This window comes from Chrysochloris asiatica, unplaced genomic scaffold (genome assembly GCF_000296735.1).
Source record: "Chrysochloris asiatica unplaced genomic scaffold, ChrAsi1.0 scaffold00110, whole genome shotgun sequence".
NCBI lineage: Eukaryota > Metazoa > Chordata > Mammalia > Afrosoricida > Chrysochloridae > Chrysochloris > Chrysochloris asiatica.
The window spans coordinates 8504294-8526276 of NW_006408628.1; the positions used below are offsets into that span (position 1 = coordinate 8504294).

Consider the following 21983-nt stretch of genomic DNA (forward strand, 5'->3'; position numbering starts at 1 on the left):
TATATATATTGGATGCAGTCCACGCCCCAAGGAAACTCTCCTTTCAACTGATTGGCTGCTCACATCAGATCAGTAAATAGATCTGATCTGGTACATAATATCTGCCAGACCACTGAGAATCATAGTCCAGCCTAGTTGACACATAACCTTAACCATCACAGATACAACGTGGTGCCATGTGAAGCACACAGCATCAACTCTGAACTTGTTAGTAATGCTGAATCTTACGGATGTATTGAATCAGAGTCTATTTTCTTTAAAAAAAATAGGATTTGTGATATTACTTTCAGCTTGAGAAGCACTGGCCAATAAAATATTATTAAAATAACTGTTTACCAGAACCAAATCAAGTCATTACATGTATCTTTCAGTCTATGAGAAATACAGAAGGTAAATGATACCATAAGAAAAGATTTAGACAGATCCAGAATGAGACATTCTACAGATGTCCAGTTCCTAGGGAAGACAGTGCCATGGGGATAAAAGCAGGGATTGCACTGGATTTTGTAAAAAGATTAAATATACATGATCTTGATTTGATACTTATTATGGATTAAGTTGTACCTGGTACTGTAGGATCAGCACTAGACTGGTCGTCTTGAGGTTGGCAGTTAGAATCCACCAACTGCTCTCAGAAATCTATACAGGATCGCTCTGAGTCAGAATTGAGTTGATGGCACACAACAACAACAAAAATATGTATGTTGGAATCCTAACTCCCTCCTGGTATGATAAACACTGGACTGCTAATCACTAGGTTGGCAGTTCAAACCCACCAGTTGCTCTTTGGAAACCCAATATAGGGTCGCTTGATGGCACTTAACAACAACATACCAGTGGATGTAATTCTGTTTGAAAATAGGGCTTCTTTTGTGTTTAGTGTGGGTTCTAAATCTAATCACTCCAGAGACACTGAAAGAGCAGATTAGAGACATGCACACACAGCAGTAAATGGATGTGAAGATCACCAGGAGGAAGCCAAGGAACATGGAGACAACCAGCAAACAAGATATCAATTGTGCTGAGACACTAATGTAGACTTTTTGCCTCAGAAGTGTGAGAAAGTAAATTTCCATTCTTTAAAGTCACCCACTTGTGGATGAAGGAAACTAAGGGCAAGCCATTGTCAATAAAACCAGTAGGAGACACTGGAGAGTTTGAATATGACTGGATAGAAGGTGATATTAGAAATTATTGTTAATATTCTTTTTTTTTTTTTAAGGTTTTTATTGTGGATTGAGTGAAAGTTTACAGGGCACATCATCAGTTTCACATTCAACCATTCATATGACTTGTTTCATTACATTGATTATAATCCCTTCCATACATCATCAGTTAACATATTGTTAATCTTAAGTGTAAAAATGATTTTGAGGTTATAAACAGAATGTCCTCATTCATAGATCAGTGATAAATGTTTAGGGCTGAATAATGATGTCTGCAACTTACGCAGATATATTGTATTAATATTTATATTCATACATTCCATGTTCAGATTATTAATGGATATTTACAGCTGTTTCTCCTAATTTTGAGTTGTGTCCCATCAGAAAATGAAGGTCCTGAAAGCTCTTTATTGCTGTGATATATTTTATTTTGCAACTTCACTATAATATATTCTACCATTCATCTGTCATTTTGTCCTACAGTGGTGGCTTGTGTGTTGCTGTGATGTTGGAAGCTATGTCTCAAGTATTTTAAATACCAGCAGGGTACACCCATGATGGTCAGGTTTCAACTGAGCTTCCTGACTAAGACAGACTAGGAAGAAGGAGAGGTAGACTTGTTCTTAATATTTAACCACTGAAAACCTTCTGAATAGCAGTGGAACACTGTCAGCACCAGAATATTGAATATTGAAACATGATGAAGAGCACCAGAGTATTGTCAGATATAGTGCCGGAAGATGAGCCCCCTAGGTTTGGAAGGAACTCAAAATATGACTAAGGAAGAGCTGCCTCCTCAAAGGAGGGCTGACCATGAACTGCTAGAAGAACAAACAAATCTGTGTTGGAAGTACAACCAGAATGTTCCTTCGAAGCCAGGATGGTGAGACTTTATCTCTCATCCTTGGGACATATTATCAATAGCGACCAGTTCCTGGAGAAGGGTGTCATGCTAGGTAAGTAAAGTGTTAGTGCAAAAGAAGACCCCAAAAGATGGATTGTCACAGAGGTGGCAGCAATGGGCTCAAGTTTAACAACGATTGTGAGGGTGGTGTGGGACCAAGCAGTGTTTCGTTGTGTTGTGCATAAGGTTGCTATGAGTTGACATTGACTGGTTAGTACTAACAACAATGGCAGCAATACAATATATGATATCACAATAGCTAAAGTCTTCTAGTAAAATAAGTGGCTAGGTCCTTGTCAGTTGTTGAGTCAGCTCTAAGTCATTGCCGGCTCCCACACAATCTATCTCCATGATCTGGTATGTTTGGGCCCATTGTTCTGACTTCATGCCCATCGATCCACTTCATTGAGGGCTTTCCTTGCTTTCACTAATTCTTTCTAGGTAAATAGATAAGTAGGTAAATGAGCAGCCAGGATGATATCATACACATTGCATATGTATTGAAAGAAAGAGCCCAAATAAATCACTAAGAGTGATTTATCTGTTGATGATCCCTGATATGGAACTGGGGGGGGGGGGCACTTTTCCAAGTATTTTTTGCTTATTTGTGTAATTGAGTGAGGGTTAATGGCATCATATTATTAACACACAAACCCATTGTTTTTACTCCTCTTGCTAGATGTACAATAAGCCCTAGCGGCACAGTGGGATAAGTATTGGGCTGCTACCTGAAAATGTTGGCGATTGGAACCCACCAGCCACTCCATGGGAGAAAGACATACATAGTCTGTTTCCAAAAAAAATTTACAACCTCGGAAACTCTATGGGGCATGGCAGTTCCACTCTATCCAACAGGCTCACTATGAGTCAGAATTGACTTAATGGCTACAGGTGACCAGACTGTGCAGAAGCGTGTGTGGATAACGTGCACGCACACACATTTAGTCTCTGGAATTCAGGAGGGTGTGGCTAGGAGAGGAGCTGCATTTCAGCCTTCCAAGGACCAGGAGCCTGAGGATCCATGGGATTTCTGAGGGGTCCAGGTTGGGGGCACCTGCCCTGTAGAAGATCCACACATGAGTCTGAGTGGGATGGGTCCATCATGGGTCAGGGGTTGGAAAGTGAAGCCTTGGTTTCTGGGAGAGGGTGGCAGAGCAGAGTCCAAAGTCACTGGTTTATGGCAGCTCATAAAAACTCAAGGTGGACCAGGCCCCAGTGAAGGTGGGGATATAGGAACTGCACAGCAAGGAGGACCTTACAGAATAAAAGAGCCCCCTAAAGGTGCCAGGGTCTCATCTGTCCTGGAGGACCCAAAATGTGAGCCCTTGGCCCTGCATCCCTGATTTTGGGGCTTTTAGAACCCTGGAACCCTACTCCAGCACACATCACTTCCCCAAAGGAGGAGGGCAACAGAGCCTCATTCTCGGGTTGGAAGGAGGGCATACCCCTGCCTTCCTAGGTCTATGATGATCACTTGTGATGACAGCCTGCGTCCAGGGCAGAAACCAAGGTCATCCCCTGGGTGCGGGCTCAGGAACAAGGGTGGGGCACATCTGGCTGCAGCTGTCAGCCTGTTGCTGGGCTCTGGGCTCCCAGGGACCTGGCTGGCACCTGCTTCCCCATCCCCCTCCCTCCTTTCTCCCTCTCTAGGGCCCTATCTTCCCTTATATGGTGAAGGCAGTGCCTAGAGGAGGGGGGGTGAGGACAAAGGTCGCTTTCCTGTAGCCAGTTTACCACAACTCCCGGAGATCTCTCAGGTGGCAGCTGCCTCTTCCACGCAGGTAAGGCAACCTTAGGGGCACAGGGGATCATCGACATAGGAGGAGGGTACAGGGTCCCTACTTCTTGATGCCAACCAGGGTCCTCCTGCAGTGCCCTGCCTAGCATGGGTGGGAGGGAGAAACTGGGCACACTGCAGAGCCAGGGCTGAGCAAGGAGTGGTGTTTGTGTCGAGCCTCCAAGCCCAGCCTGCTGCTCTTTCTGGCCCCCACCCATTTAAGGTGGGCTGAGGAAGATTCTGGGACATTAAAATTAGAACTGTCCCAGGCAAATTGGGACTAGTTGGTCACTCTCATCTACTTCCCCCCCACACCCACACCCCCGGTCTTTTCTCATTTCTCCTGCATCTGAAATGGTGTCTTTCTTTGTATTGCCTGGACAATCCTGGTACCTTCAGGTCTTCCTGGAGCCCTGAGTGTGAGGAAAAAGCCATGAGGAATTGAATGGGCAGGGGTGGGGATTGGTGAAGGCAGGGCCTTTTGGTCCTGGGCCACACCTCACCACCCTAACGTACATCTCTGCCTCATTGGCCTTCTACCAGACTTTCTCCCTGGACTTGCCTCAGGCCTTCCCAGTCCTCTACTGCCCATTCATCTGAAATTGGGATGGGGATTGAATGGGAACCCAGGCCCGACCAGGATCTTGGGACTGAAAGGAGGCTTGTTCTGGTGTCCTTTGGGACCTGGAGGGCAGAGTCTGTGGTACAGGGCTGGAGGGCCCGGGGGCGTGTCCCCTCCCTTTGCTCTTAGGGGACAGTGACTCAGGAGAATGTCCTGTATTTAAGTGGCTGAAACCTCTACCCCACACTGACTCACCTTCTCCCTGCCTAGCTCAGAACTGCAGGGAAGGGGGAGTGAGGGGCCCGTGTGCCCCCCCAGCAGTTCAGCGGAGATAGAGAGCTAGGAAGGACCCCCCCATACACACAGGGTAAGGGAAAAAGCATCTGGTGGGCATCTATGAGGGGGTCACCACCTCCTCTTAGAGCCATGCCTCCCAGGTCTTCCTGTCCACTTCCTCCCTATGGAAGCTGTTAGAAAGCCCTCAACATAGATTTCTCTCTAGGGAGAGAGAGGTCGGGCTTTTTCAAGCCCCTACTGCCCTGAATCCCCCTCTAATGGGCAGAAACTGTTTCCTCATATCTATCCTCTATTCCTCTTGCTGCTGGTTCATTTCTAGACTCAGAGCATGTCCTTAGGGGTGACTTTAAGGGTCATCTAGTTGACCCCACAATCTCACAAAGAAATGGGGATCTGCTTTACATAGCTAGCGGGTGTCACAAGGGATCTGTCTTGGGCAAAGGGGAACATAGTGAAAGGTGGAGATTGAAACAAAACAGAAAACCTTCTCCTCCTTTGTACCCAAATTGGATCTGCTGAAGCAGGTGTCCTGCGGGGCCTGGTGTGTCTTCAGGTGAAAAAAGAACACCTGAGGCCAGAGGTGATGGCCCCAAACAGGCAGCAGGTATACAGTGCTTCCTACTGGTGAACAGCACAGGGTAGGGAATGAGCTAGAGGTTGGCCAGAGAGGCCTTGTCCCCAAACAGAATGTCAGGGCTCAGCAGAGTGAGTTTCCTAGCAGGAACAGGGTAAGCCATTCTTCCAAAAGGTGACTCAAAGTCAAGGTGCAAAGCGAGATTATATAGAGTGATTAGGGCTGTCAGTGTGGGAAACATAACCTTTCATCATTATTTATCAGTTCAAGGAACATTCTGGAGGGCAACTCCGGGGCAGGAGGGTGGTAGGCTCCCCGGGAATAGGGTGGCCACCAACTTGGTCAGTGAAACCCTGGATGAGGGTAAATGGAGGCCAGGGGTTCTCCCTTCTGCTTCCTTTCATTATCACTGGAGAACTTTAAAAAACCACCCAGCTGCCACCCCCTAAAAGTCAGAAAATAAAGGACCCATGCCCGGGCCCCACGCCCATCAAATTAAGCTGGAATCTCTAAGGGTGTGGCCTGGGCATCCCATGGGAACATTAGCATGTTTTAAAGTTCTCCAGGACATTCTGATGAGTAGCTGATAGTGACTACTGTGAAAGAAGTCAGGAAAGAGCTGAGCCCACAAATGAAGCCTGGGGAGAGATTTCTTCTGACTCAGTGGGTGGAGGCTGGTTCCCAGTGGGCAGGTTCAGTCTTTGCCATTCATTCATTCATTCATTCATCTGGCCAAATGCCAGCACTGTACTAGATGCTGGGGGTTGAATGTGAATAAGCAGACCTGGTCCCGACCTTGTGGGATTTACATTTTGTGGGCCACCACAAAAATGCTGGTGGGGTCTTTAGGGGTAACTGAGAAGTAGGGAGCAGGAAACTGATGCATACACTTTGTTTTTTTATCGTGGTAAAAGAGACATACCATCAATTTACCATTTTAACCATTGTAATAAGTGTAATTCAGTGATATTCAACACATTCTCAATGTTGTGCAACCACTATCTAATTTCATCACCCCAAAAGGAAACCCCATACTCAGTAATAGTCGTTTCTCATTCTTCCCCTCTTCCCAGTTCCTGGCAACTACTAATCACTTTCTGTCTATTGTTGTTGAGTGCTGTTGAGTTGATTCCGACCCATAGCGACCCTGTATAGGGTTTCCGAGGAGCAGCTGGTGAGCTTGAACTGCCGACCTTACGACTCAAATGGCTTTGCAGTCTGGCACATTAGCCCACAGCGCCACACCCTATTCTGGACATTTCATTTAAATGAAAGCATGCACTATGCAGCCTTTATGGCTGTCTTTCAGTTAGTATAATGTGACCAAGGCCCCCTCATTTCTTCTCATGGTTGAATACTAGTTCATCTTTGCTTATCTATTCATCCATTGATGAACATTTGGACTGTTTACACCTTTTGGCTATTGTGAATAGAGCTATTTCATTTGTGTACAAGTTTTTGTTTGAACACCTGGTTTCAATTCTTTTGGGTACATACTTCAAAGCCCTTATTAACTCTTTGTTTTCCCCACCCTTTTTTATATGCTTCCCCCACACTCTTATATTTATATATATATAAATGCTATATATTTTTTAACCAAGTGTGACTTTGATTAAAAAAAAAATTACTCAAAAAGAAAAATTGTTTGGGGCTAGATAAAACAAAAGGGACTGGAATGTAGGGTTTTATTCAGCAGGTGATAGGGAGCCAAGGTAGATGTTTGAGCAAGGTGGGAGGTGGGAGGCTGGCTGGGAAGGTGGGAGGCTGGGCTCTCAGACAATCAGAATGGGGTGCTAACCCTTATCATCTCCCCTGAGCATGTGGTCTCCTGGTACATGGTAGGAATTTTCTAGATTGTGCTAAAGGGCAGCCCCAGCAACCAGGTGCCTCCAGCATTTCAATCCTTACTCCCATACGCTTCTACCCCAGGCTCATCCACAATGGCCACTCTGAGTACCCAGGTCAAAAGCTCTCTCAACATCACCACTCCGGGGCTGCAGATATGGAGGATAGAGGTAAGCCCCTGCCTGCAGATTTGGGACAGTGAGGAAAGGAAGAGGCCTGGGATTACATTTTTCCCCTCCAGACCTGCCCTGCTGGCACGAGCCAGAGCCATGTGCTCCTGGTACCTCCTACCCAAGCTCCACCCTTGTCTCCCTGCTTGTCTTCCCCTCTGCATTCCCTGCTCTTGTTCCTCCTCCTTTTCCTGTGCTTTCTCTTCTCTGCATTTGCTGCATACCTTTCCCCCTCTTAGATGTGTCTCTTGTCTATCAACCTTCCTATCCATGCCTTTTTCTTTCACTTTTTATAGCGACTTATTTCTTAAAAATTACAATGATAACAAACATAAAGTTGTTCTGTACAAATTATATAAAACAAAAATTGAAAGTAGCATGAGTATTCTATTTTTTTTTTTTTTTTTAATTTTAAAGGCTTTTATTGTGACTTGAGTGATAGTTTACATGGGGGAACATCATGTTTACACTCATCCTATCATATCTGTTTCATTGCAATGATTACCATCCCCTGCATGCTTCATCATTTGCTTCTATTCCCTCTTTTTTGGTTGTTTTGGATATGCACCAAAACACTCAGGAATATACAAGCATCAAAACAGCCAAAGGGCTCACTCTGCAAGCTTGACCCTGGCTGCCAGCACACATTTCCTCTCCCTCCATGAGTCTAGAGTCCTCAGCTGCTCTGTCTCTCTATGTCATCATCTCTGCCTCCATCTCTGGGGTAGGGTCCCACACTGAGTATTCGAATTTTTAATCACAATTATTAGAAACTTTTTAAGGTTACTGTATAGTCATCAAGGTAGCCTCTGTCTTTTGGTGACCTCATGCCCGGTGGGATTGTACCGCTGTGATCCACAGGGTTTTCATTGGCTGTTTTTGTTTTTGTTTTTTTTTACAAGTAGATCACCCAATCTTTCTTCCTAGTCTGTCTTAGTCCAGAAGGTCAGCTGAAACCTACTCAGCATTAGAGCAAAGCTTCCATTGACCCATGGGTGGTGGGTGTACATGAGCTGCAATGACTGGGACTCAAACTCTGGTCTCCTGAATGAGGGTGTAAATTCTACCACTGAGCCTCCACTGTATCTTCTAGGGTATAATTGTTGTTGTTAAGTGCCTTTGAGTCAGTTCCGACCCATAGTGACCCTGTATAGGGTTTCTGAGGAGCGGCTGGTAAGCTTGAACCGCCAATCTTGCAGTTTAAACCGACTGGTAGTCCAGTGTATTAACCCGCAGTGCCACACCAGGACTTCCTAGGATTTAATAGCTTATTGTGAAAAAGTTATACCCTTGTTTTCATGGAAGCAAATGTTGGATCAATACAGACATACTCCAATATTTGTTTCTTATTAAAGAAATAGTAATGGTTGGATTACAATCATATCACATGGTGGACTTTTTGTTCTCTTCGTTTATCTGTTTCTTTCCCTGCTTTCATTTCTTTTTCTCCTGCTTTTCTTGTGGTGTTCCTTCTTTCTTCTTCCTTTCCTTCTTCCCTTGGTTCCTGCTCTTTTCCTTCGTCCCCCACTCTCATCCATCTTTCTGGTCAGTTTCTCTGTGCCCTCCTCCTCCCTGTTCACTACCTCTCTCAACTATTCCTGTGAGCTAGGGGGACCAGGCTATAGGGTCCTGAGCAGGGGTAGAGCAGCCCCCAACCTTCCTATCTCCCTAGGCTATGCAGATGGTGCCTGTTCCTTCCAGCACCTTTGGGAGCTTCTTCGATGGAGACTGCTACGTAGTATTGGCTGTGAGTGTGGGGCTGACAGGGGAGGGGGTCAAAGCCCACTCATCCACTGGTGTCAGGCTGGGTTGGAGGGAGTGCTGGTCTGACTTCACCCCAAGACAGTATTCACTGGATGTGACGGGGTGCTGGCCTTGGACTGGCTCTGCAGGAGTCAGGGATGAAAGAAGCCCACCTTGCCTTTGACCCACTGAGTTCCCTTCTGAGGTCTCAGGGGACATTCTGGGTGTCACCTTAACTTGAGCCCACATTTCCAAAACCCTTACTTATCTTCATATCACCGCCTTGATATTTGTCACATCCTGGCACCACCGGTACTATTAAATCATTTGCATTTTAACTTATATTAACTCACTTGTACGTTTCAATACATTTACTTAAAAACATAACTCCCATATTATTATTGTGAATGGGTATCTGTGCCACGTGACACAAACAGAAAGAAGCTATAAAATATTTATACTATTGTTACATCAGATACATGTGTTTGTATGCCACCTTGTTAACTCACATAGCTCTGGTGGACCATGCACACCATTAGAAAAGGATCATCCAACCAAGTTATTTCCAAGATGAGAAGAGTGAGGCCCAGAAAGTGCTGAGTCCGCAGCAGACTGGGTCAAGACTCAGGGTCCTGACTGCCCGTCTGGTGGGTTTTCTTGTACCACGTTCATGGTGGTCCAGGACCCACGTGGTGTAGGAGACCTTGTAAATTGGAGAGGGGGGAATGGCCATGGAAGTCCAGGACTTCGGGTCCACTCAGCACCCCTTTCCTCTAGATCCACAAGACAGGCAGCAACACATTCTATGATATCCACTACTGGATCGGCCAGGCCTCGTCCCAGGATGAGCAGGGGGCGGCCGCCATCTATACCACACAGATGGATGACTTCCTGAAGGGCCGGGCTGTCCAGCACCGTGAGGTCCAGGGCAACGAGAGCGAGACCTTCCAAGGCTACTTCAAGCAGGGTCTTGTGTACGGAGGGCCGGGGAGCTGGAAGCAACACTTTGACTGGGAGGGGCACAGAGACTAGAGTAGGGAGGCAGGGGTCTGGGACTGAGTTGAGGAGGTACACCCAAGTCTGGGGGCCAACATGAGCAATGGGAAGTGATGCAGTGCCAGGAAGGGAACTTAAGATTGTGGTAGAAGCCTGTGAGTGGGTCCCACATGGCTCTGTTGCTGTTCCTCACCTATCACTCCCTGGCTTCATGTCTGCCTTGTCCTCGGCTCTGGTCTTGAATGTGCCCTTGTTTGCCTCCAGAGGCTGCTTTGAAATGTGTTCACCTCAAATTTTCTTCCATAATCAACACCTATTTGAATATTTTGGAGAGCTGTGTCTAAGGAAGTCCTTTGGGCCATTGCATGGAGTCCTCATCTGGCCAACAGCAAATGTTTGTTCCCTGTTTCTTTAAAACTGACATTTCAGACTTAGAACCCAAATTCCCACCTTTTCTTGAAAAGTCTGAAGTTATGGCCTCCCATCTTCCCAGTGGAACTACAGTCTGAAGCTGTATTTCCGGAGCTGTCTGCCCACCAGTTAGCCACAGTCCTTACCCCTCCCTATTGTATTGCCCTTACCTATTCCGTACTTACAACAGTCCATTTGAGTTGGCACATTTCCTTCTTATCCTTCTCTTCAATCCCCTGCTCTTAGGGTACTGTCTTTATCCACACTTCCCACCCTCCCCGTTACCATCACCCCCCCACCCCCCCACCCCGTTCCCTTAGCAGATCTAGACTATAGGGAGGTGATTGAGGATTTGAGGGTGCAAACTTTTAGGTTCCCTGGGTCATGGGAGTGCATACAACAATGACCATGAGAGAGTGACTCCTCCAAGTTAGCATTTCTCTGACCACCTTGCCCTCATCCCAGCCCAGGTCTGGGAGGGCAGGGGCCTGCATGCCTCCCTGGATCAGTTCACATCTCTCCTCAGCATCCGCAAAGGGGGAGTGGCTTCCGGCTTGAAGGAAGTGAAGACCAACTCCTATGACATCCAGCGGCTGTACCATGTCAAGGGCAAGAGGAACGTGGTGGCCGGAGAGGTAAGCATCCTCACTGGAGATGGAGGGAGGGGTCTTGTGCCAGGGCGTTGGGTGTGACCTCACACTCCCACCTGGAAGACAGAGGGCAGAGACTGAGAAGGGGGAAGAGCAAGGAGAGGGTGGGTGGCAAAGGGATGATAGACGGTGGATGGGATCTGAGTGGGGTCAGTACCTAATTCCACTCTGGCTCCCCAGGTGGAAATGTCCTGGAAAAGTTTCAACCGAGGGGATGTTTTCCTCCTGGACCTTGGGAAGCTTATCATCCAATGGAACGGACCAGAGAGTAACCGCATGGAGAGACTCAAGGTAAATTCTACCACGCTTGTCACCTGCCAATGCAGATCCAGTCAAACTTGCCAAACTCCTACATGTCCCACTGGGACTCCATTCTCTCTGGCTTCTCCCCGTTGACTTTGTGGGAAGGTAGATGTGAGGGTTTATATGTAGGTGGGGGGAGAGTATGCTTGTAGGAATTTACTTGTGGGTGCCAATCAGTGCAGTAATCCAGTAAGATTTATTGAGTCCCTGCTGAGTGGATGCTACAAACGGTTAACTACTCCACTACTAGTCTAAAGGTTGGTAGTTCAAATCCACCCAAAGGCACCTCAGAAGATAAGCCTGCTAAGCTGTTTCTCAATGATCACAGCCTTGAAAACTCTATGGAGCAATTCTACTCTCCACACACGGGGTTGCCGTGAAAAAGAAGCAACTCAGCAACAAATAACAACAAAAATTGTGTGGCAGACCCTGTGCCAAGTGCTGGGTGGATGAGATAGGCACAAACTGGAATAACCAGAGAATTATGGGACGGGAGCATGATACTAGGGGTTCAGGAAAGGTTTCTGGGAGGAGGTGGAAGGGACAAGGCAGGAGAGATAGTGGTTGGCCAGGGGTCTGCCAGGAGGGTGGACAGGTCTCATAGAGGCAAGTCATAGATGGCTGTGGTTGGGCTTTATTCTCAGGGCAGCCAGTTTTAACTGGTTAGGGACATGGTTTAATCTATAAGATCATTTTGATTCCTTAATGGAGATGAGGTGGGGGTAGCAGATTAGGGGAAGTGGGGGCTCCTGTAGCCATTCCCAAGGGGGTGGGGTACGCAGGCTCAGACATGACCTGTGGAATCCACAGGACTTCCTTGTGTGTTGAATGAGGAACTGAAGAGGAAAAGAGTGAGGGACAGATGGGAGTCCCATTTCCTGAGAGGACAAAGATCAAGGAGCAGCAGATTTGGAGAGAAAATTGGGAGTTCAGTTTTGGACATCTTAAAATGACATTCTTTTTGGAAGTTGAATAAGCAAAATAAGAGTTGAGAGCTGGGCTGGAGACTGCAGTGTGGGCATTGACGTTCTAGAAAGGCATAAAACATGCCAGGAACCCCTGGATGGGAGGGTAGAGAGAGAAGGGAACCTGTATAATAAAAATCAGGCTGAAAACGGTGATGGAGCATCTGTGTGAGAATGCGTGTGTGAGGATCTGTGGAAGTATGGTGCATGCACATGCCTTGTATTTGTGAGCACAAGTGAGACTGTGGGCTCTGTGTGTGTGTGTGATTGTGTCTCTGTGTACCTATATGTGAGCATGTATAAGACGGTGTTATGTGTGCGAAGGGAAGCAGGGCAGGTGCTTCAGCGCTTGGGGTTACTACAAACTGGACTTGGGCTCTCCCAGCTTAACTGGGGGAGTAGATGCTGCCATGTTCCTACCAGCCTTCATGGGTCCCCTGGGGTCTTTTTCCTACAGGGTATGACCCTGGCCAAGGAGATCCGAGACCAGGAGCGGGGTGGGCGTGCCTATGTGGGCATAGTGGAGGGGGAGAACGAAAATCAGTCCCCACAACTGATGGAGGTGATGAACCACGTGCTGGGCCAGAGGAAGGAGCTGAAGGCAGCTGTGCCTGACACGGTGGTGGAGCCGGCGCTCAAGGCCTCCCTCAAGTTGTACCAGTAAGTGCCCGGCTGGGGGACTCACTGGGGCATGGCCTCCTGCTGAGAGATTGGATGCACCCTCCAGCCCCCTCCCACACACTATGCCTTGTCTTTGTCTTGCAGCGTGTCTGACTCAGAGGGCAAACTGGTGGTTACAGAAGTTGCCACTCGACCACTCACACAGGACCTGCTTAATCATGAGGTGGGCCTCCAAGTCTCAACTAACCCAAGAAATTTCAGCTGGCTGGGGTAGGCATGGGAAGGCAACAGTCCAGTGCTTACCCTTCAGTGCCACATGGACTCCTAGGATAAGCACTAGACTGTGAACCACAAGGTCAGAGGGGCAAACTCCACCAGTTGCTCCTCAGAAACCCTGTGAAGGGTCACTGTGAGTTGGAACTGACTAGATGGCACTTAACACCAACAACAAATATGTATACACATATACTTTTATTGTTGAAAATATACATAGTTTTTACCATGTATATTTAGATTCAACATATATCAATTAATATATTATATATCTCTTTATATATATTGTATGGATATTTATGTACATGTACCATATTGCTGGAGTCCTGATATGGCGCTGTAGGATAATGCACTGGACTGCAACATCAGTTTGAATTGTAAGGTCAATGGTTCAAACTCACCAACTGCTCCCAGGAAACCCTATACAGAGTCACTATGAATGGGAACTGACTTGATAGCTCTTAACAACAGCAACCATATTGCTGTATATATTTATATACATATACAAATCCAATAATTTCTCCATGTTCTACTCAGTTATATTGAGTACATTCTCACTATTTTTTCCCAAGTTATTCCACCACCATTAAAAAGGCCCTAAGCTTCTCATCTGAGGAGCTCTGGTAGCGTAGTGGTTATGAATCGGGCTGCGAACCTTAAGGTCAGCGGTTCGAAACTACCAGCCGCTCTCTGGGAGAAAGATGAGGCTTTCTACTCCCGTAAAGATTTACACCCTCGGAAACCCTGTACAGGGTCGCTTTGGGTCGGAACTGACTCGACGGCACTTAACTTAACAACAAGCTTCTCATCTAGCCTTTTGAGTTGACAATTTGATCACCTATGTATGGATAGCTGAAGAATCGATGCATTTGAGCTATGGTGTTGGAGGAGAATATTAAAAGTACCATGAAGTGCCAAAGAACAAACCGGCTTGAATGCTCCCTGGAAGCCAGGATGGCCAGACTTCATCTCTTATACTTTGGATATATTATCAGGAGGGACCAGTCCCTGGAGAAGGACATCATGTTTAGTGAAATGGAGGATTTGAGAACAGAAGAAAGACCCTCCCCCCAATGAGATGGATGGCAACAGTGGCAGCAGCAATGGGCTCAAACATAGTAACAATTGTGAGATTGGCACAGAACTGGATAGTGTTTCATTCGGTTGTGTATAAGGTCGCTATGAGTCAGTACCGACACTATGGCACCTAACAACAACAACAACAACATGGATAATGATTTTAAAGAGCACAAGGTTCAAGATAGACCTTAAGTATGAAGGTAGACATATGGTTTAAAGATGACTTCAGAGGGTAGCTTTGGTTTAAGGTTAAGATGTCAAGACTATCTCAGGGCAGTGGGGTTAGGGGTTGATCCATGATCCAAACTCAAGTCTGGAGTCATGAGAATTTGAAATTCTATTTCACATTCTTCCCTCCCCGCTTTTGATCATCAAGAGACTTTTTGTGTCTCAAACTCGCAGCACCACCAGGGTCTCACCCTGGGCCTTTCTGTCTGACCTCTAGGATTGTTACATCCTGGATCAGGGGGGCCTGAAGATCTATGTGTGGAAGGGCAAGAATGCCAATGCCCAGGAGAAGCAGGGCTCCATGAGCCAGGCACTGGTAAGGGTGAAGGTCAGGGGGGAGGGAGAGGGATGGGAGAGGGAAGACATAGAGACCCCATCAGAGAGAAATAAATTGGGGTTCAGACAGACAGAGGCTGGGGGAGACTCTGGGAAGGGGTGAGGGTCCATTCTGTATAGCCATCTTGGGGCCTCCTCAGGATGTGAGCTCTCACCTCCCTGGACTTTGGACCTGCTTCAGTGGAGGAAGAAATGGAGACTGGTCATTATCTTAGTTCCCAGAGGATTGATCTGGCTTGGGGATGGGGTCACTATTGGGGTGGAGTCAGTAACCCTACCTGGACTGGGTTCAGTGGTAGGTTGGGTTCAGGGCTGGGGTTGGAGATGGAGGGTCAGAGTTATAATTCAGGTGCGGTCAAGTTTGAGGTCAAATTTGGTCTTGGGGCTAGGGCCACAGCAAAATTAGGTTTGGGGTCAACATTGGGATTGGGTTGAGTTCAGATTTGGACTTGGGGCCTGGGTTAGGTTTGACCTTGGGTAGACTAGGGTTACAGTTAGTCTTTGGCTTGTATAGGGGGTGGGGCTACAGAAGAAACATGGGCTCCAGCCACCTCTTTTTATACCCAGAACTTTATCAAAGCCAAGCAGTACCCACCGAGCACACAGGTGGAGGTGCAGAATGATGGGGCCGAGTCTGCCGTCTTCCAGCAGCTCTTCCAGAAGTGGACAGTGCCCAACCGGACTTCAGGCCTGGGAAAAACCCACACTGTGGGCTCCGTGGGTGAGGGCCGGGGGCAGGATAGGAGGGGAACCCAGGACTGGGTTGGACCTGCTCATTCCCTCCCTTCCCAACTCACTTCTTCCATGCAGGCTCTGGGCTCCCCCAGATGGGTAGGGGACACTAGAGGACATGGAGAAACTCAAGAGCTATAAACGGGAGCTACTTATATACTTGTTTTTCATTTGGGATGAGGGTGGGGTTGGCCTCTCTGGGAACAGAGCTCAGTTACTCACTAGACAGTATTGGGTGAGGGCAAACTCAACCCCTGGGGGCATATGAAAGGATATTAAGGAGCTCCCTGTTGAGCTTGGATTCAGCATGGGTGAGAATGTGGGCAGATGCTCACATCTGGCTCCCCAGAGACACTGGGGGTAGGAGATGTTGTTCTGTATTAACACTGTCTCTCTGACCTTGAGTAAGCTATTGAATCTCTCTAACCTCAGTTTGCTCATCTGTAAAATGGGCATAAGAATTGTAGTCACCATTCAGGATTGTTGAGGACCCAAGGGACCAGACTGTAAAGTGCAGGTCAGACAACCAGCACATCTTCAGCTGGTGACAGGTGCTATTATGACTCTTCCCACCCCAGCCAAGGTGGAACAGGTGAAATTTGATGCTGCATCCATGCATGTCAAGCCCCAGCTGGCTGCCCAGCAGAAGATGGTAGATGACGGAAGTGGGGAGGTGGAGGTATGGTGAGGGAAGGGAGGAGAAAGGCATGTTGGGTGGGGTGGGGGTGGTGGAGTTTGTCCTGAACCTCATGTGGCACTGCATTGGACCCAGGTGTGGCGCATTGAAGACCTGGAGCTGGTGTCTGTGGATCCCAAATGGTTAGGTCACTTCTATGGGGGTGACTGCTACCTGCTGCTCTACACCTACCTCATCGGCGAGAAAAAGCATTACCTGCTCTACATCTGGCAGGTCGGGCCCTTCCACCATACCTCTGCTAAGTGGCCATTACCCTTGGGCTGAATACCTGTGATGGTGGGGAGCTCACCCCTCAATAGGCAGTCTGTTCTAGTGGGGGGCTGCTTTGGCTGTGAGACCCCACTGACCTGGAGTACACTCATTCCCAACCCTTTTCCTTTCTGGTTCTCTGAGTTTCTCTTCCTGTTTCCATTATCTCCTGCACACACCCCTGCTCAGCCTTGTGGTGTGAGTTTCTGTATCCAGAAGTGAGGGCTCAGGGAGGGGTTCGGGCTCTGGGGATGAGTGGAAGGGACAGGAAAGGAGTAAAGAGGTTGAGTCCAGGCTGGGCAGCTGGTGGGTCAGAACTGAGACTGGGGAAAGATCAGGTTTGGGGTTGGGGTCAGAGTTGAGGTCTGAGTCAGGTGGCATTTTGTCTATCTCCAGGGTGGGGCTGGGTGAGAAAGACAGGTTTGAGGCCGGAATTGGGAGGATTTATTGCTAAGACTGGGGATGGGGTTGGGTTTGGGGCTGACTCTCTCCTACTTTCCCTTCCTTCCTGCTCCTCCCAGGGCAGCCAGGCAACCCAGGATGAAATTGCAGCTTCGGCCTATCAAGCTGTTGCCCTGGACCAGAAGTACAATGATGAACCAGTGCAGATCCGAGTCCCCATGGGCAAGGAACCGCCCCACCTCATGTCCATCTTCAAGGGACGCATGGTGGTCTACCAGGTATAGCTGCTGGACTGAGATGCCTGGCAACATTCACAACCAACGTGTGGAGGACAGGAGAGTGGGGGATTCTAGCAAGTGGGGAGAGACAAGAGCCCTGTCTGCCGGATGGTTTGTGAGATGAGGGTATGGAAGCATACTGGGGAGAGTGGCGCCCATTCTTGGTAGGAGAGGACTGTCGAAGACCCCCTCACCTAAGTGGAACTACTTACAGAGACCACAATTTAGTCACTTTAAAAAATGCATGTCATAAGCACCTTCTGTGTCCATTTTCAATACACCAACTACTGAGTCCTCTTGAAAAAGGAAGTTTATTTGGGCTAGATTTCCTTAAATGATTCACCCCTCCCAACTGCACTGATGAGTCCCAACATAAAGAGATAGACTTCTCATGCATGCAGTCAATTCATCATCTATTTGTTGAGCAGAAACTAAAAATACACAGCCCTTTGTTAAGCCTCTGTTGTTGTTAAGTGCTGTTGAGTCACTGACTCATAGTGACCCTTTATAAGGTTTCCAAGGAGTAACTGGTGGGTTTAAACTGCCGACCTTGTAGTTCGTAGTTCAGCGCCACACCATGAGCCCTTTGTTGCTGTTGTCAAGTAAGTGTTCTTGAGTCAGTTTTGACTCAAAGCAACCCTATATAGGGTTTCTGAGAAGCAACTGGTGAATTTGAACCAACGACCTTGTAGTTCAAACCAACCTACAGCGCAACACCAGGAGAAAAACGATATGGTGATATTTTTACCATCTTGTTGAGAAAGAAAAGTCACATGGTTGTGCTTGAGCAATCAGACTCGGAGGCACAGAGGGGTTAAGTGTCAGAATGAAAAGTTGAGTTCAAAGGGGAGTGTGATAAGGTTAGAACACCAGTTTTTTGTGTGTGGATACATGGACAGAGACACAGGATGGGAGGAAGAGTTTGACAGAGGATATTTTTACACGGGAAACCACAGGAAGGACACTGACCACTGTTGTTGGGTAGAGGGGAAAGCAATCTTTGAGATGAAACAAAGCATGTAATTTGTTGAATGTAAAACTACTACTGATCTTGGCTGTAAACCTTCACTCAATTCACAATTAAAAAAAAAAAAAGTTAAAAAACAAAGGGGGAGTGTAAACACACTGATCTGGAAATAGACATGAAAATCACAGTGGAAAGAGGATTTAGAGCTGGTCTTGTCAGCAGGTCGGTTAAAGAGTTTAGCAGAAGAAAATGGCTCCTGGGCTGCAGGTCAGAAAGGTCTGGAAAGCTTAAAGGAAGGCTCATGGGTATGAGAAGCCTGGCTTGGCTCACCTGGAGGGCGTGGGAGAGCAGTGAGCCTTGACACTTCCTCTTGTGGACCCTGAAATGTCAGGCTGAGGCACTAGATGCCATGAAGTTGACTGAATCATGGTGACCTCATATGTGTCAGAATAGAACTGTCTTCCACAGCGTTTTCAATGGCTTATTTTTTACAGAGCTAAATTACCAAGCCTTTCTTCTGAAGCTCTTCTGGGGGGACTCGAACCTCAAACTTCTCATTTAGTGGTCAAGCATATTGACCATTTGAACCTCCCAGAGGTGACTTCTGGCTGAGGCACTTGGGTTTATTATTATTATTATTATATAAGCAGAGTCACTGAAGATGTTTGAGCAGAGACAATCATAATTAAAGCAATGTTTTGAAATGATTACTTCTTGCCCATGATGGTGTATCAAAGGAACTGGTGGGTGAAGAACAAAGGGGCACTCTGACCCCACCCGATCCTTTTTCTTTCTGGTTCTCTTTGTGCACCTTGAGCCTCCCCCCATCATAATTTTCTTTACTAAGTTATTCCACTTCCCCCTTTTCCCGGCCTTCTTCCCATATCTTGCAGGGAGGCACCTCCCGGGCTAACAACTCGGAGCCCACGCCCTCCACACAAATGTTCCAGGTCCGGGGCACCAGTGCCAACAACACCAAGGCCTTTGAGGTCCCTGCTCGAGCTAACAACCTCAATTCCAATGATGTCTTCATTCTCAAGACCCCATCCTGTTGCTACTTGTGGTGTGGGAAGGTGTGTTCAGGTCCAGAGGCCCCCTCCCCAAGTGGTGCCTCAAGTAGAGCTGGAGCCGGTCGGGACCCTTCTCTAGCCAGGCCTTAGATGCTTGGCCTGTCTATGGTACACTGGAGTCTGTCTCTCTTGTTTTGGCTCCGGCACCTCTGCCTGTTGGTCTGACTCTATCTCTATACCTGCCTCTATACCTGTCTCTCCATTTACTTTGTGACAAGGACTCTCTCTTGGAGTCCTTCTCTGGCTGCCCTAAGAGAGGGTGCCAACCCTTTTGACTCTGCCATTCTTTGGAGCCTTAAGGACAGAGGGGGTGTGGGAGAATGGGCCTAGCTCAAGGAGCTCCTTCTCAGACTCTAGAGCTCCAGGAAAGGGTAGGGGCAGGAGGTGACACTAGATAGGATCTTCCCAGCCCACCTGGCCCCCTCCTTTTCCCAGGGCTGTAGCGGGGATGAGCGGGAGATGGCCAAGATGGTGGCTGATAACATCTCCCGGACAGAGAAGCAAGTGGTGGTGGAAGGGCAGGAGCCGGCCAACTTCTGGATGGCCCTAGGCGGGAAGGCCCCCTATGCCAACAGCAAGAGGTAACTCACTGGTCCCTCCCAATCTCTCCACTCCCATGTCCAAAGCCTGTGGCATCATGGGCCAAGAACTCCATGTGCCAGGCCCTCGGCGTTACATGATGTGGGGGGTGGCACTGATGTTCTGGAACCTCTTGGGAACAAGGGCTGTGTCTGTGCTGTTCATCAGGGCATGCCTGAAACCTGGAGGTCTTACCTTGTCAAAGGAAGTTCACGGCCAGAAGAGGCAGCTTAGAGAGAGCTGGGTTATAGGTTTGCCCTTTAGGAAGAAGGTTCCAGGGTCATCCCAGTCCCTTTCCTCAGGTGTCAAAACAGGGCCGGTAGGTTAAGATGCATCAGTGGAAAATCCTCTTTCAAAGGGTTTTCCTAAAGAATATCTGTGCTCTGCCTTCTCCAGTTCAAAAGCCTGAGTGTATGCTGCAGTAACGGGATGGAGGGAAATGCCAGAAAGAACTTCCTAACGGAACTGTAGATGAGTCACTAGAATGCAGGTTCTGGAATTTTCTTCCTTGGAGCACTCTTGGGATGAGGGAGAGTATTTTTTTACAATTAGAAGGGAGGGTGTTTTGCTAGGGGTTGGGCTTCTAATTGTGTTGTTGTTTGCCAAAGAAATTTCAACTCACAGAACTGCCCCAGAGAGTTGTCTAGGTGGTAATTCTTAGGGGACTAGGTTGTCAGTTCTTTCTCTCAAGTTGCTGCTAGATACATTTGCATGGCCAACTTTTTGGTTAGCAGTCAGCACTTAACCATTGCACCACCAGGCCCTTCTTTCTTGTTTAGAGTCCCTCCTGGATTCTCCTGTCTCCCACCTGCTTCCCACAGTTATGTCTCCATCCTGCAGGTTGCAGGAAGAAACCCTGGCCATTGCCCCCCGGCTCTTTGAATGTTCCAACAAGACTGGGCGCTTCCTGGCCACTGAAATCCCGGACTTTGATCAGGATGACCTGGAAGAGGATGATGTTTTCCTGCTTGATGTCTGGGACCAGGTAGGATGAGGGCCTGGAGGCCACATCAATCCCCTGGAACAAGAAAGAGCAATGGTCAACATTTCCTTGACCCATACATATTTTCTCCCTGGGAACTATATTATGAACAACAGGAACTGACGAAAGAAGATGAAGGGCAGGGAACATGCCCTGAGGGCATAACCTGGGGGCTATACCAGAATATATCCATCTGGGTATGATATATTCTTCTCCACACAATGAATGTCCAATTTACTTCACGCAAGAGCACTTTAGAGGATCTGGGTCCCAGAGACTTTAGGCATCACAGATTTGCAGACTTTTCAAGTAGAAGGCATCTATCCAACCTCCTCATTTTCCAAAGGCAAAAAAGTCAAGGCCCAGGGCAGATGGGAGCTGCCTAAGTCTGGACTCAACTGTTGGCTGTCAGAGTCTGGGATGGAGTGGGCCAGGGAAAACAGGAAAGACTAGCTGAGCTCCAGGATTCTCCACAGGTCTTCTTCTGGATCGGGAAACATGCCAGAGAGGATGAGAAGGCAGCAGCTGCCACCACAGTGCAGGAGTACCTCAAGACCCACCCCAGCATGCGAGACCCTGAGACTCCCATTATTGTGGTGAAGCAGGGACATGAGCCCCCCATCTTCACAGGCTGGTTCCTGGCCTGGGATCCCTACAAGTGGAATGTGAGTGACCCCTGCCTAGGCCAGCCTTCTCTGTGGGGCTTCTCCTTGGCACATCCATGTCCCTTGTGACGTGTGACCTTCTTATTTGTAGAGAATTAGAGGTAGGGTAAGCACTCTGACTGCTAACCAAAAGGTCAGTGATTCAAACCCAGTAGCCGCTCCTCAGAAACCCTGTACAGGATCTGTATGAGTCAGAACCAACTGAACCACACTTCACAACAACAGCAAAGAGATGACTTGAAGTCCCTGAACAATATAAACAGTTAAAGAATTTGGTTGCTAATGGAGAGATTGAAGGGGTAACTCTACATAAAGCACCTCAAAAGCAAGGTCTGGCAATGACTTCCAAAAAATCAGCCACTAAAAGGAGCTCTGGTAGCGTAGTGGTTACGAATCGGGCTGCGAACCTTAAGGTCAGCAGTTCGAAACTACCAGCTGCTCCGCGGGAGAAAGATGAGGCT

General features: G+C 47.8%; 1 protein-coding gene across 2 annotated transcripts in view; it reads left to right on the plus strand.

Annotated features, from left to right (window-relative positions):
• Positions 1–3811: 3811 nt before the first annotated feature.
• The window catches only part of VIL1 (villin 1), a 26675-nt gene continuing 8503 nt past the window's right edge, over positions 3812–21983 (plus strand). The window contains exons 1-17 of one of the 2 annotated variants that reach the window (XM_006867810.1): positions 3812–3851; positions 7210–7295; positions 8968–9042; positions 9816–10012; positions 10972–11080; positions 11276–11386; positions 12821–13023; positions 13129–13207; positions 14783–14881; positions 15469–15622; positions 16212–16312; positions 16406–16543; positions 17101–17259; positions 19120–19299; positions 19732–19877; positions 20716–20860; positions 21334–21522. In XM_006867810.1, the coding sequence (XP_006867872.1) occupies positions 7221–7295; positions 8968–9042; positions 9816–10012; positions 10972–11080; positions 11276–11386; positions 12821–13023; positions 13129–13207; positions 14783–14881; positions 15469–15622; positions 16212–16312; positions 16406–16543; positions 17101–17259; positions 19120–19299; positions 19732–19877; positions 20716–20860; positions 21334–21522 (2160 nt within the window). In that variant the 5' untranslated portion in view covers positions 3812–3851; positions 7210–7220. Of the gene's footprint in view, positions 3852–7209; positions 7296–8967; positions 9043–9815; positions 10013–10971; positions 11081–11275; positions 11387–12820; positions 13024–13128; positions 13208–14782; positions 14882–15468; positions 15623–16211; positions 16313–16405; positions 16544–17100; positions 17260–19119; positions 19300–19731; positions 19878–20715; positions 20861–21333; positions 21523–21983 lie in introns of those variants that run through there. The other variant, XM_006867811.1, reaches the window with a different exon arrangement.